The sequence below is a fragment of the Erpetoichthys calabaricus genome, chromosome 3 (assembly GCF_900747795.2).
Source record: "Erpetoichthys calabaricus chromosome 3, fErpCal1.3, whole genome shotgun sequence".
Taxonomy (NCBI): Eukaryota; Metazoa; Chordata; class Cladistia; order Polypteriformes; family Polypteridae; genus Erpetoichthys; species Erpetoichthys calabaricus.
The window spans coordinates 3,401,580-3,418,337 of NC_041396.2; the positions used below are offsets into that span (position 1 = coordinate 3,401,580).

Consider the following 16,758-nt stretch of genomic DNA (forward strand, 5'->3'; position numbering starts at 1 on the left):
AGGGCGGGGCCTCTGGAGTTGGGAGGTGGGGCCTAAAGAGTTGAAAGTTGGGTGGGGCTTCAGAAGTAGGGAGCAGGGTGGGGCCTCTGGAGTTGGGAGCGGGGCGTCAGGAGTAGGAAGTCGGGTGGGGCCTCAGGTGTAGGGAGCTGGGCGGGGCCTTAAGGAGTTGGGAGCGGGGTGGGGTCCTCCTCACTCACATGCCAGCCTCCATTCAATTCCCTCTATCTAGCTCTCGCCACGTGTTGGAGCGCACCTTACCTCCACTTAGCTAGCGATACCTGTTTCTGAGCAGACACGATCATCTAGAGATTGTTAAAGATTAACGTTTGCCGATTTGAGAGAGATATCAGAGCTACATGTGTTTTAGAGGGTAGCTGCTGATTGCCAGAGATATCGCGGCCACGTCCTTTTCTCCCCATGTGGGTGATGCTCTCCCGTCAGAGCTAAACACGATCAGATACAGTCTCATTCCCTGATAGAAAAACCAAAAATGTTGGATATCAAGAGGCCCTCGGATACGAACACTATCAATAGAAATTCTTCTCAATACAAATTATTACATTTTTTTTTCATTTTTTGATTGATTTTTAAAGTTTGTCCTGTTTCACTACTACGTGGGCAGAGCCGCAGGGGACAGATAATATATATTGTGATAAATAAATTCGACTCCAAATTGTAAAAAAGGTTTGGGGAATCGCCCCGTATAATGTCCAACGGACAGGTTAAAATGACAGCTGAAACAAAAAGGGTTCAGCCAAAACATTCGACCATCAAATAATAAACAGGGGCGGTATTTATACAATATGAAACAAAGATGGCTGCAGGAAGTGGCGTCATGTCCGTGGGCTCGGAAAGTGACGTCATTGTGTAAGGGACGGAAGCTGTGAGTCGGCCATTTTGACTCCTGGACTGCGGTGAGTGGGTTTTATTTCACAAGAGAGAGACATTAGTACCCTTCCGTAACCCTCACCGTAGGGTTTGTTGGCTGCATGCGTGCGTGACAATATATACAAATACAACGTCTGTCTGAACTACTTCACGGATTTAGATCGGGTTTTTTTTTTTCTATGATATACTTGAACATTCCGGTTGATTTTGCAACTTCTCTCATCGTGTTAAATATCAGAGTTTGCTTGCAGCAGCGATTTATTTGCACGAATCTGAGAGAGAGGCTGCGGGCCGATGGGAGGGAGAAGCAGGCGGGGCCCTCCTTACTCACAGGGTGGGCGGGGTTACTCACAGGGCGGGCTGGGCCCTCATCCTTACAGGGTGGGTGGGGCCCTCCTTACTCAGAGGGTGGGCGAGGTTACTCAGAGGGTGGGCGGGGCCCTCCTTTCTCGCAGGGTGGGCGGGGCCGTCCTTACTCACAGGGTGGGTGGGACCCTCCTTACTGTGTGGGCGGGGCCCTCCTCACTCACTCACGCACCAGCTTCTGTTCGAGTGGCGTTTGGTGAGAGGGTTTTAATCCCTCGCATTCCACTAATCGTGATGGATGTGCCCTTTCAATTCAAGAGATTACAGTTCCCGGTGAAGCTTTGCTTTGCAATTCCAATTAGCGAGACCCTCGGACAGACCCTCAAGTTGGCAGGCGTTGATCTTAGCTCACCCGGCTTCTCGCATGGTCAGCTTTATGTCTCTTTCTCCCGGGTTAGTCCCTCAAGAAACCTCTATGTCCTCACACAGCAAAAATATTGTAAGTATTGGTGCCGTGAGGGACGGCACGTAACGTATAAAATGCTTTGACCGGTTGCTGTCCGTGGTCCTGTTTTTCTTGTTCTGCTGCTGCTCCGTTCATTGCTGTGTTTCTCGGCCTGTTTGGTGTTGTGACCCCCACATTCTTACACATCGACTTATTTGGCTGACCCCTTTATCCAAGGCGACTTACAACATTTATGATACACAAATGGTTTCCATTTATTTTGTTTTTCCAGTTGGAGCAGAGGCAGGTCAGGTGACTTGCTGATGGTGTCAGTAGTAGGATTTGAACCCACAAAGTCAGGTTCTGAAGTCCAAAACCTTAACCACACCACCTGCCTCTGTGTGATTTGCGCGCAGTCGTCAGAGCCGGTCGAGTCCCCCTTCACGATTTGGGGGCGATCATCGGAGTAGAGACCCCCCCACAACCCTCTACCACTACAGACAACAGAGGCTGAGAAGCGCTGATTTAATGGCTCCTCTGCTATGAACCCTTTCATCAGTTGCTGTCCGTGGTCCTGTTTTCCTTCTTCCTTATTTTATTTTTTCCCCCCATCTTCTTCTTTTCCCAGTTCCTCTAATTTATCAAAGTCGCTGGCCAGTGTGCCGTCTACTGCAGGCTTTACTTCTCATTCTGCTCCTTTCAACGATTCTTCTCATTCATCAAACTCTTTTTTTTTCTGCCCCATGCCATCTACTTTAATGTGCAACAACAAATTGCCAACTTGTGCGTTTTTCCGTCTGACCTTCTAAAATGCTTTTTCTCTCCTCTCTTCCCCCTTTTCCTTAACTGTTCTGCTGCAGCCGCGCCGCATTTTGGCCGAAACACACAGCTCTCAGCAATAATGAGACGACGGTGCATTAGCTTTTGTGCTGATTGATGAGGAGAACAATGCACCTGAGATGAGCCTGGCACGCCGATGCAGGACAAGTGTCATCGTACATCTCGGCCGAGGAGTCGGACTCGTCTTATTGATGGCATTCACTCCGCTTTATTTATTTCCTCCCGTCACGCGCCCCTCAGCTCTTGTTTGTGCCTGACTGATAGCTATTTGGCTTGCAACTCTGGAAAGAATCAGCAGCGGAGAAGGTGGTGGCGTCGTTATTAATGGCAGAGACGAGTTTGCAGGAACACAAATGAAATGCGTTATTTGTTAACTGTTTCCAGTCCTCATCTTAAAACTGGACAGTGCTGTGGGGGGCTCATGTGTCACAGCTGGAGGGGACTTGCTCTGAATATCTGTGCTGTGTCTACGAACACACCATTAGAAATCCTTCAAAATCCCAAAGGTGTGCCTGATTACACACCAGCAGTCCAACAGTGTGAACTTCACAGCTTCACTCAAATGTCCTGGGAAAACCGCATCCCACCTCTCGGATACGAGCACAGCGGGGATCATGTGGGCACAAACAGCACCGTGCCTGCTGCACACTGACTGGCGACTCCACAGTCCTCAGCACACAGAATCCCACTGCTGACACCACTGCAACCAGCATCATGTTTACATGTAGTCCTCCCCGATACGTACTGTCACACATGTATGTCAGTGGGACACCATCTGTGGTAAAGCAACATCACCCTGGGACGAGAGGGGGCGCTGTTGTTAACGACATCATCTCCATCTCTACTCACAGCTCCGAGAAAACTCCCAGTGAGGGCAACCAACTCCACCGCTTCTGGTCAGAGGACTGCAAGTCTGAGGCTCTCCCAGTAGGTGGCGTCCCATTTTGTCATTGATTCAGTGTAGGACACACCTGCCAGCTCAGGAGGGGCACTGCAGCCTGATGTTTGGGTTGGCTTATTACACCACTGAGTGCCATTCCTGTTGTTGCTGGCACCTTTATTAAATGGCGCAACCCAGCTGGCACCCCAACATTTACACTGAAACTCATGACACACTTCAATTAACATCTATCTATCTATCTATCTATCTATCTATCTATCTATCTATCTATCTATCTATCTATCTATCTATCTATCTATCTTGTATATAGTGCCTTTCACTCACTCACTCACTCTATCTATCTATCTATCTATCTATCTATCTATTGTAAAGTGCCTTTCACTCTATCTATCTATCTATCTATCTATCTATCTATCTATCTATCTATCTATCTATCTATCTATCTATCTATCTATCTGTCTTGTATATAGTGCCTTTCACTCACTCACTCTATCTATCTATCTATCTATCTATTGTAAAGTGCCTTTCACTCTATCTATCTATCTATCTATCTATCTATCTATCTATCTATCTATCTATCTATCTATCTTGTATATAGTGCCTTTCACTCACTCTATCTATCTATCTATCTATCTATCTATCTATCTATTGTAAAGTGCCTTTCACATCTATCTATCTATCTATCTATCTTGTATATAGTGCCTTTCACTCACTCATTCTATCTATCTATCTATCTATTGTATAGTGCCTTTCACTCTATCTATCTATCTATCTATCTATCTATCTTGTATATAGTGCCTTTCACTCTATCTATCTATCTATCTATCTTGTATATAGTGCCTTTCACTCACTCACTCTATCTATCTATCTATCTATCTATTGTAAAGTGCCTTTCACTCTATCTATCTATCTATCTATCTATCTATCTATCTATCTATCTATCTATCTATCTTGTATATAGTGCCTTTCACTCACTCACTCTATCTATCTATCTATCTATTGTAAAGTGCCTTTCACTCTATCTATCTATCTATCTATCTATCTATCTATCTATCTATCTATCTATCTATCTATCTATCTATCTATCTATCTATCTTGTATATAGTGCCTTTCACTCACTCACTCTATCTATCTATCTATCTATCTCTATCTATCTATCTATTGTAAAGTGCCTTTCACATCTATCTATCTATCTATCTATCTATCTATCTTGTATATAGTGCCTTTCACTCACTCATTCTATCTATCTATCTATCTATCTATCTATCTATCTATCTATCTATCTATCTATTGTATAGTGCCTTTCACTCTATCTATCTATCTATCTATCTATCTATCTTGTATATAGTGCCTTTCACTCTATCTATCTATCTATCTATCTATCTATCTATCTATCTATCTATCTATCTATCTATCTATCTATCTATCTATCTATCTTGTATATAGTGCCTTTCACTCACTCTATCTATCTATCTATCATATAGTGCCTTTCACATCTATCTGTCATATAGCGCTTTTCCTATCTATCTATCTATCTATCTATCTATCTATCTATCTATCTATCTATCTATCTATCTATCTATCTATCTATCTATCTATCTTGTATATAGTGCCTTTCACTCACTCATTCTACCTATCTATCTATCTATCTATCTATCTATCTATCTATCTATCTATCTATCTATCTATCTATCTATCTATCTATCTACTGTATAGTGCCTTTCACTCTATCTATCTATCTATCTATCTATCTATCTATCTATCTATCTATCTATCTATCTATCTATCTATCTTGTATGTAGTGCCTTTCACTCACTCTATCTATCTATCTATCTATCTATCTATTTATGTGTATATAAGGTGTGCTACTCATCTAAGATAGGGTGAAATCTTAGTAATGAAGGTAGATCTCAGTCAGTGTTAACATTTGCAGTGCACCATCCATTGAAATGACTTTTGTAAATTTGTATTTAGCCTTAAATTGCATTGCATGCATTTGTCTTTCCAACAGACGGTGCATCACAGTCATTAGACGTGCCCTTACAAATCTCACACTAAATTGCAGAACACCACAGCAGGACGGACACACAGCTGTTCTTCCCACTCCTCCATGCAGCTGTGAAATTTGGGGGTGGGGGGGTGGGGGTCTTGCAAGCACAGCCTTCTTTGGTAACAGAGACTCCAGTTTGTGATTTTTAATAAATGTGCAGACCTTTCGGAGATCCCGTTTTCACTTTGTCATTATAGATTGTTGGTCCGAGTAGGGACATTTATCCACTGCAGAAGTGACGAGGACTGAGTGCTTTTCATGCCACTATAAGTAATTAAAATGAGCATTGGATTGACATTTTGAAAAAGCGCTGAGGAAGCCAAAGCTGAGGGTTGTGTTGTGCTAAGACAGAAAGACTCCATGCAGTGCGAGATGAGGAGAGGAGACGCAGGCAGGAGACAAGCAAAGACCATAAACCAAAGACCACCGCCGCGCATCACAAGGGGAGCCAAATTTCAATACCGAAGTATAAAGAAAAATTTTTCAAAATCCACAGCAAGCATCGAAGGTTGTTTTCCCCAAATTAGGACAGAGAGGTGCCCTAAAGGATGCCCCCGTATTCCGTCATCTCAAAGACCCGCATAAAGAAATGACGGCGAGCACCAAATCGATATAAATGGAAACACACAAATCTTGCCGAAGTGTCAAAAGCAAAGACCAGCGTAATAAACTGATTTCTTGTAATCAAAACCCCAGAGAGGGGGAGAAAAACTGTGTGGAAAGGACAGAATGAATTAGATAAGCCACGCCAAAAGAGCAGCTTGTTCTAAACATTTTAGTAAGAAGTGAATTTACTTGAGGCAGCCTTACGTGTGTTACACGGCACGACGACCCGCTGGCCTTTAGTGCAGAAACGCCGCTGGGGTGGGCAGCAAACCCGACTGAAAGCATGCATTGTGGCGTAGTGGTGAGCGGGGGTTCAAATCCAACTACTGACATGCTGAGACCCTGAGCAAGTCACTTCACCTGCATGTGCTCCAGTTGGTTAAAGGGATGTAACTAAGCGCTGTGTCTCGCCTTGGATAGAAGCGTCAGTCATATACTGTAAGTAAAGCCACTTTTGTCACATATACCGCCCCGCGTTATTCAGACCGAGGGCAGCACACGTTCGAACACCGACACCGCCGTGCCTCGCTCCGCCAGGTTTGGGTTTCGGACTCTCACACAACGCTTCAACTCCGCCGCTCTTCGAGTCCTCTTAGTTTTCGGCTCGGCCGCCGCGGCGCACTGATGGTCTTCGCGTCTGCTGAGCGGGAAGCGCGCATGCGGTTATTGAGCGCACCCTCCGGCCGTTATTGATTTGGCTGTAGCGCTTATGAAAATTAATTCCATCACAATGAATTTATGCTTTATGACGGACATCAATCACACATATTGCGGATGGGTTTGCCGGCTGTCCGCACAATTTATGCCGCTTATTGATGAGTCAGCCGTAAAGGAAATGGCGGGGGCTCCGAGGCTTTAGCGCTGCGACTCCCGTGTGAAGATGTGGCGCTTTTAACGGTGGGGTTTGGACTTCTCACCTTTCCCAAAGTCAGCAACCTGGGTCCCTTTGCAGTTCTTTTACTTTAATGTGCCCTCATAGACACAAATATCAGGAGAAGTATGGACAGCTGTCAAGTCCAGCAATGGCTAAAGAATGGAACTGCAACTGCGCCGGCATCCTGAAAAAAGAAATCAGTCCGCCTTATTCAATGTTAAACTTTACAGAATGTTAAATTGTATATAACTCATAAGCCTATGGAAGAATATTTCAGACAATCCACCTTAATAAAAGGACAAGAGTCTGTGTATATTTTGAGTCGGTCTAGTTGCTATGTCTCTGTCATTCCAACAGATGGCGCATCACACACTTAACACATTAACACTACTTTTATGAATCCCATACCAAAAGGCATATAACATAGGTCAATGCATTGCATATGTTGTTTCAAGAGATGATGCATCACAAACATTTGTAGTGATGCATTTTATTACCACAAAGGCTGGCATCCGTTGGAATGACAAATGCAAATTATTTTATTATTGCATGCGTTACAGTCGATGGTGCAGTGCAAATGTTAACACTGAGGCCTACATTGATTATTTACATTTCAACCAATCTTAGGTAGCACAGGCAGTCCACCTAATTAAAGGACAACTGTCTGCCTGTCTATTTGTGTGTCTGTCTCTGTCATTCCATTTTTTGTTTGTAGTAAAATGCATTGCATGTGTCATTCCAACAGATGGCCCATCACAAACATTAACACTACTTGTATAAATCCTATACCAAATAGCATTTAAATGAGTACATGGTAATGTTGACACTACATTTCACCCTACCTTAGACAGGTAGCACAGCTAGTCCAACTTAATAAAAGGATAAGTGTCTGTCCAGTTGCTATGTCTCTGCCATTCCAACAGATGGCCCATCACAAACATTAACACTACTTGTATAAATCCCATACCAAATAGCATTTAAAAGAGTACATGTTATTGCCAACACTACATTTCATCCTACCTTAGACGGGTAGCACAGCTAGTCCATCTTAATAAAAGGATAAGTGTCTGTCCAGTTGCTATGTTTCTGCCATTCCAACAGATGGCCCATCACAAACATTAACACTACTTGTATAAATCTCATACCAAATAGCATTTAAAAGAGTACATGGTAATGCCAACACTACATTTCATCCTACCTTAGACGCGTAGCACAGCTAGTCCAACTTAATAAAAGGATAAGTGTCTGTCCATTTGCTATGTCTCTGCCATTCCAACAGATGACCCATCACAAACATTAACACTACTTGTATAAATCCCATACCAAATAGCATTTAAAAGAGTACATGGTAATGCCAACACTACATTTCATCCTACCTTAGACGCGTAGCACAGCTAGTCCAACTTAATAAAAGGATAAGTGAATGTGTGTCTGTCCAGATGGTGCATCTCAGACATTAACACAATTTTTACAAATCCCATACCAAGTGGCACATAACAGAATCATATTATCATTCCATAAGATGGCACATTGCAAACGTGATTGCATTTTGTTACTACAAAGAATTACGTGTGTGTGTCTGTGTATCTCTGTGCCCATCCAGTTGCCATGTCTCTGTCTTTCCAACAGATAGATAGATAGATAGATAGATAGATAGATAGATAGATAGATAGATAGATGGCACATCATATACAATTTAGTAATCAAATGCATTGCACTTGTCTTTCCAACAGGTGGTACATCACAAGCATTAACACGGCCCTTCATGAATTCCATACCAAATGGCACATGACAGACACTTATACATTGCATGGTGCACTGCAAACATAAACGCTGAGGTCTTTGTTGATTACTTAGATTTCAACAGGTATTAGCACAGCTCATATTTGATAAATACAGTAAATACACAAAATAATATATTGTGAATTGTTTTAAGTAATGACAATCTGGTTGGCACTTTACATACTTGTGGGCAGGAAAGTTTATTGTAATTACAGAACGGTCCCAACAAGCCCCTCTGTTGATTATCCCCCCTGGACTCGTCACATACAGCACGGGTTCAGAACACATTAAAAATGGTTTGCTTTTGATTTTAAAACCACGGGGCTCACTGGGATACTAAAGACTCACTAAAGGATACTTGAGCATAACGAGGTGTCGGGAATTTTAATTTGGTTGCTTATTTTTAACATTTTTTAAAAACAATTATTTCTTTGATTGTTTATGTTAATGAATGCCGCGCTCTGTTTGGGGCAATTTTTCTTTCTTGCCTTCGGGACCCTTTGATCTTGTGCGGGATTCAGCGCGTTTTTAAATGTTAGATTGTCTTATGATTACATTTTTTATTATTTTCTCCAGTGCAAGGTGCTCTTAGATTGAGGAGCCCAACGCATTGGGACCACCCCGGCTAACATTGCGGCCCGCGTATGCTGAGTGGGAAGTTGACGAAACGGAGGGGCTGCCACTCTAATACAATGGGGGGGCTCCATAGTTAGATGAATATGGAACGGCTCTGAAGAGTGAGATGAAACGTTTAAAGCTCCGCCGGTTCAGTTTCACGGGAGAACAACACGATGCGCTCGAGTCCATTGCATCGCAAAGTCACAGCCCTTAGCCCCCTCATTGAGATGCACCATTTTGTGAAAAGTAGAATAAAGGATTCGCAAATTAAAGAAGCTCTCGGAACGCAAGAATTCGCCCTGCTTGGGATCCCGAGTGGAATTACACGGATGTGTCAAAGCTGCAGAGTTTCCTTTGTTTGTCCACTCCTCACTGCCCACTTCACGTATGGCATACTGGTATGCAGTGCTGGTCGTAGCCCATATGGAGTCCAGCACTGGGGGACTTCAGTGATGGTTGGGCAGTTTGGTTTGGGATCTCCTCAGTGTCCGCAGCATGCACACCCCTTCAGTGTCCAAAACGGCGCCCCTCGGTGTCCACAGCCATCATTAGACTTGGAGGACCCCTGGTGTCTGGGGCACACGCCCACTGAGTTACTAAAGTGGCACCTCTCGGTGTCTATAGCACATCGGTGGGAAGAGGGACTCGGGATTTTGGAGCGGGTGCCGTCTACTGTTTAATAAACCCTTCAGCAGCTCAACCCCTTAACCTTCCTAAAGTGGCCAACTTAGATATGGGTGACATGGACCGTCGGGTGTGGCAGAGAGTGCCCCGAACCAAAACTCTGTAAAGTGCGCGGTACGTACACAGAAGGGGCTCCGGACTGTCATCAAAGTGTGATAATGCTGTCTGCGCGCTGTCACCTGAGGGGGGAAAAATGTGAATCTTATTGATTTTGACGCAATTTTTATTTTACGGAATGTCAAATGAATGTCCCAGACACGTCCAGCCCACTCTGTCCCGACCACCGGCTCTGAAGTTCTCGGGCGCTCCAAGTCAATCAGATGGCAGCTGTCGCTCGATTACCGGACGCGGTTGTCCCCGCCAGCCCCCAGCCCCTAACCCTTCTGTCCTGGCTTTGTTTCATTTACACCTTAACTGGTTTGATGGTCGCTCCGAAAATCCCAACCTCATCTCGCCTCTGCGCAATTCATTTCACTAAATAACAGCAATCGAGCTTCACTGACCTCTGACCCCGTACATGCAGGGTGGCACAAATCAAATGCCAATTATGTTGTTTCTGCCAATAAACAGCGGGATTCAATCGAGCGCCTTTGAAATGAACTCCTCCGTCCCAACGATCCGTCCCTTCATTGGCTTTATTGAAATGGTGCGTCCTATTGATTTGATATCCTCGGAGGTCTCGGAGGGCTGCTCGTGTCACCAGACTCGATGGCGATGTGACTGTTCAACGAGCTAAAGCCTCTTTGGACATCGAGATCATGGCAGGGGCATTAGTGACGCTCAGGTCATTTCCATTAAGGACGTGCGGCCTTGTTGTCCGGTTTAAAAACGCGACCTTTTTCTGTAACCCTTTCCATGCTGATGCCACTTAAGTTGCCATCACCGAACTTTGTATTTCATGAAAATGACAAATCTTTACTACGCACATAACGACGGAGCGTTTCACAAAATCCTTGTTAACTCCGCCTCATTTTTATTATTATTATTATTTATTTATTTAGCGGACATTGTCCGTTTTCTGCTACTTTGATGTAACAGGCTATGCACCAGGTGAAGTGAATCCCATCGATCGTCTCGTTCCGGTGGCACCAGTCACATGGTGGGCCGTGTTAGGCAGCGCGTGCACAGGCCATTCTTGAAGGTGATGGGTTGGAAAGCAGGAAGAATGGCAAGCGAAAGGATTTGAGTGACGGTGACAAGGGACAAATTGTGGTGGCCAGACAACCGAGTCAGAGCGTCTCCAAACCAGCAGGTCTTGTGGGTGGTCCTGGTGTGGTTAAAACCTACTAAAAAAAGTCCAAGGAAGGACCACCGGTGACAGGCTGCCCAAGGCTCATTGATGTATGCATGTGGGAATCAAAGGCTAGCCCGTCTGGTCCGATCCCACAGAAGAGCTGCTCTGTTCCCATAGCAACTTCCAAAACTCGACTTGATGTTTCTTTCAAAGAATTAAGTGCATGGGCTGGCAAACACCTTTGGGCTAAATGGCCTCCTCTCATCCAGACTGTCGTAATGTTTTAGTGGAACACAACCTGCTGAAAAACATCATGCTGGCCATGAGAGAAAGTTGTGAGAACACACAGCGTATCACAGACCCCTCAGAGTGCCCATGGTGACCCCCGCCAACTGCTGAAAGCACCTACAGTGGACCACAAACTGAACCATGGAGCAGAGGATGAAGGTGGCCTGGTCTGATGACTCACATTTTATTTAATTTTTTTGGATCAGGTGGGTGGGTGTGCGTGCGTCGTTTATCGGGGGAAGAGATGGCAGCAGGATGCACTAAGGGAAGAAGGCAAGCGGGCAGACGCGTGTGATGCTCTGAGCAACATTCTGCTGGGAATAAAATACATTGCTGCAAATGTTTGTGATGCGCCATCTGTTGGAATGACAAACACAATGCAAATATCACTGTCAAATGGCATTTGGTATGGGATTCATAAAGGCACTGGTAATGTTTGTGATGCGCCATCTGTTGGAACAATGGAGACATAACAACTAGGCAACTACACACACATAGACACACACAGACACTTATCCTTTTATTAAGGTGGACAGTAATGGTGGAGCTCATTTGACAAGGATTTAAGTTTTATTGAAGACAAGATAAGTAAATGGCATCAGTTATTATTAAGTAATTAATGAATTCCTTATTCAGTGCCACAAGTCAAGTGACTAAGTTAAGAGACCACTCATACTAGTTCTTTCAAAAATAATCACATACCCATTTATTTATTTATTGTTGTCATATTTACCCAATCTTACTCTAAACAGTTACGGTGGCAGTGTTAGACCACGGAAATCCATTCCCTGATTTTAATGACAATTGTTTTATTAACAGTATGTTTACTTTCGGTTTTATCTTTCAGTAATAATCACGTGACAGAGACACTTGACAAGAAACATTAAATGGCCATTGTTGTTTGTTTATGTGCAGCTCCACTGTCATTAGGATCAGAATCTGCTTCTTTGGTCCCAATATGGTACTGATTTTCTTTTTTGGGTCCTCAAACTGAAAATATTAGGAACCCCTGAGCCTCAAATGTGGCGGACGCCCCATCACGAGGCTCATGCCTTGAAACAAATAGCATTTTGGCAGACAGAAAATATTTGCTTTAATACATAGACATGCAAGGCACTTTATGGATGGTAGACAGAAAATAAATCATTTTATACACTGACTTGCAATGCAATATATAATTGATAGGTAGATGAAAAAATATATATAACAAAGTACTATATGATAGATAGATAGATAGATAGATAGATAGATAGATAGATAGATAGAAAGGCACATAAAATAGATAGATATAGAAGGTGCTAAATAATAGCTAAATAGATATTAATAATAATATATAAAGATAGACAGATTGAAAGGCACTATAAAATATAAACTGTATGCCTAGTTTTTTAGCATACCTGGGAATGTCGCTACACAAAGGTACAGTAGATTGTGCTGTACACAGACACGCAAGACTCTTTATGATAGACGATGTGTTTTATATAGCAAAAAATGATCAGTCCGGACCCCCAGTATCATCTCCCATGTCTCACTCGTGGGCTGATTCTTTCTAAAGGGCATCACCAAGACGTCGTGTCTCCCGTCGTGTCTGCCGCTGTCGTCTTAGGTTTCTCGGACTCTCAGTCTGTAAAACCCCCAGTGTGTTTTCCAGAGAACTGAGAAAACTTCTACACTCCAACACACACACACACCTGCCTGCCGCCATGCAGATAAGTATAATAATAACATATGTATTGTTTCTCCCTAAAATCCAAACGTAAGCAGCGTCGACAAATCAAAAGGAAAAAAACACAAATACACAAACGCACACTGCGGCTGCGCTCATCGGAGTCCCGGCTCAGGTCGCTTTCAAGATTTCTTATGCTATACTGACACCTAGTGGACGTACTTTGAAATTAAACATTTTGAAATAAGTTCACCATCAACTTATCTCAAACTACGTCGCGGAGACCGGGGAGGCTGCAGAGATAGGCAGGAAACGGCCCTGCAGGGGGCGCCAGTCCATCATAGGATGGAGGAGGAAAATCTATCTATCTATCTATCTATTATATAGTGCCTTTCACTCTATCTATCTATTATATAGTGCCTTTCACTCTATCTATCTATCTATCATATAGTGCCTTTCACTCTATCTATCTATCTATTATATAGTGCCTTTCACTCTATCTATCTATCTATCTATCATATAGTGCCTTTCTATCTATCTATCTATCTATCTATCTATTATATAGTGCCTTTCACTCTATCTATCTATCTATCTATCTATCTATCTATCTATCTATCTATCTATCTATCTATCATATAGTGCCTTTCTATCTATCTATCTATCTATCTATCTATTATATAGTGCCTTTCACTCTATCTATCTATCTATCAATCTATCTATCTATTTATCTATCTATCTATCTATTATATAGTGCCTTTCACTCTATCTATCTATCTATCATATAGTGCCTTTCATATTTATTTTGTTTATTTGTGATCTCCTTAAATATAACGTAATTGTATTTTATAGTGCCTTTCGTTTGTATCTACTGTCTGTATTTTTGTGTGACATTCTCAGTAAACTCCGATATCTTTATCAGGTGTGTTGCAAATGACATTTCCAGCTCTCCCTATACTGTACATATCTGTGTTTTATAGTGCCTCTCATCTCTGTTTTGGTATAACATTCTCAGTTAGCTCCACTATTTTTAAGCTCTCCTTAGATATTACGCATATGTATTTTATGGTGCCATTCGTTTCTTTTGATCTTTTTATGTGCAGTTTTCTGACCGTTGGTTTTTCAGGTGTGCTGTAGTCTCCCTGCATACGTCACACAGGTGTTTTATAGCGTCTTTTCAGATCTGTCTACTTAGATATGACATTCCCAGTTAGTTTTGGACACACATAAGATATTCAGATGAAGGTCTGGGGCTGCGACCTGCAGTGTTCCGTTTAACGAGTGAAAGCACAAAGTCAAGTAGACTTGAAGGACCCCCAACAGCACCGTCGGCTTGAACACGCTGAAGGATAGAATGTTGGTGCCCATCAAATGACACCGTGCTGAGAGGGCGTGGCTTTGTCCTTTTTAAACTTGATCGAGTAGCAGAAGAGGCGGGACTTGAGGATGAAGTGATGTCAGGCGTCTTCTGATTGGTCTTCTTCCACTCTAAGGAGGAAAACAAATATTGTGAAGAAAATGTACCCCCCGTCCGGCAGACCTCAGTGTTACCTTACGTAGGATGATCCCTCTGCCTGTGTATGTATGTGTCACAGTGTAAGTGACATTTCCAAATTTTTATAGCGCCTTTATTCCTGTCTATTTCAACATTACATTCTTAGTTAACTCCATTTTTTTCTGATAGCAGGTCCATTGGGTGTTCTGTAATCACATTTCCAAATCTCGCTCCACAGTACGAGTTTGTATTTTCTAGTGCCTTTCATAGCTTTCAGATTTGGTGTGACATTCTCACGTAACTCTACTGCTCTACTGTCATTACATTTCCAAATCTCCCCACATACTACATGTGTGTGTTTTATAGCGCCTTTCACAAATGTCTATTTCAATATGATGTTCTCCGTGAGCTCCAGTTTGTGTGGGTGACGTTTCCTGCTCTCTCCTCATACTACGTGTCTGTATTTTATAGCGCCTTTCATAGCCCTCTCATTCACTGTGAAGTCTCCGTTATCTCCGGTGTTTTCTAAGTGCTACTCCAGATCTTCTCACGTCGTATTCGGGGGACTTTAATCATTTTATTCATTTTTCCTACTTTACATATGGAGCACAAATCAGTCAGTTCTGACCTCCTCAGGTGAGTTTCAGGTGGCCCAGTGGACATTTCCTAAGAGTCCAAACTCTCGAAGAATCGCACCTTTAAGAATTTCATTTCATTTTATCAGTAAATTAAGAACAGAAAGAGCAGCAGGACTCACGACGCCCAGACTGTGTCCACAGACTCACACCTTCTATATGTGAGGTGGGCTGGGGGGGCTCTGGACACTGAGCTCAAGTGTTGGTCCGTCTGGACTTTGCGTTTTCTCCCCGTGTTCACCTGGCGTCCACCGACCCCCCCCCCCCCCCCCCGTACTCCCCAGGTGGGTGGTGGGGTGTGCTGTGTCTGTGACTGAGCAGCACCACGTCCAGGGTGGGTTCCTGCTTTGCCCATTTTGCTGCTGGGAGAGGCTCCACCATAACTGGTTAGAATATGAGTCAGTAAAGAAAGAAAAAATGAAGATGGCGTACTAAAGAGCAGAGCTGATTGTTGTCATCTCTGACGGACATCGTCACCCCAGGAACTTCAAAGCTGACCTCCCTGTTTATATCCCACCTAAATTGTAGACCTCCCATTGAAGTTGTCCTGCCCCCTAAACCCCAGTGATCCCACACTGACCTTTCCCTTCTGCTCTCCCTTTTCCAGCACATTCCTGCCACGTCTGCTTCCTTGGATCAACTGGACCTTCTTCAAACTTCTCTTCAGCGACCGAGTGAGCCGCGTGGACCGCAGTGACAAGATCTTCACGTACGAATGTCTCTTCAAGCAGCACGTCCAGGACTGGTCCATACCCATGTGAGTTGGGGGCATTGGGGGTGCCAATGGGCTCTCTGAGGACTGGGCTGGCGTGACCACTAATGGTCAGCTCTGCCACTCGGCAAGTCTCACTTAGTCTTCTGTCACCTGACTAGCAACACATACCACGTGCAGTCATCAGACACTCAGCCATGAAGCTCAGCAGGTAGACGCTATGGCAGGTGGGGAACGAGATCATTACAAAGCTTTAAAACACCTGACTTCACGTTGTCACAAATCCCTACACTGGAGACCCTCAAAGCAGAGCCCCACTCTGGACTCCACAAATGACTCGTGGCTGGAAAAGCTCATGAAGTGTAATCCAGCCATCCATTCATTATTGAATCCTCCTCATCCTCCAGAGCCTGACCAGACAGCAGAGAGGACAAGGCTGGAGTGACACCAAGACACAAAAAATATCAAACAAGAAAAGAGCAGTCAGAGAGCCGTGGGGGGCTTAGAGTCTGACGAGAGAAGAGCCACGTTAACCATTGAGTTGAGTCTGCCTGTTGTATAGCGCCTTTCACATCAATCTGTCTACTACACAGAGCCTTTCAAATCCATTTCCTATCCTTTTACATTTTACTTTTCATATCTAGTGATGTATTATATAGTGCCTTTCAAATCTATCAATCTGTTACACATTTCATTTCTATTTTCTCTTCTTTTATATAGTGCCTTTCCAACATATC

At 43.5% G+C, this 16,758-nt stretch overlaps 1 protein-coding gene across 1 annotated transcript in view; it reads left to right on the plus strand.

The window, feature by feature from the left end:
• LOC114647645 (L-gulonolactone oxidase-like) overlaps positions 1-16,758 on the plus strand; it is a 232,601-nt gene that overhangs the window by 204,369 nt on the left and 11,474 nt on the right. Inside the window, exon 9 of the mRNA XM_051925415.1 lies at positions 15,917-16,066. Within this exon, the coding sequence (XP_051781375.1) occupies positions 15,917-16,066 (150 nt within the window). The remainder of the gene's footprint in view (positions 1-15,916; positions 16,067-16,758) is intronic.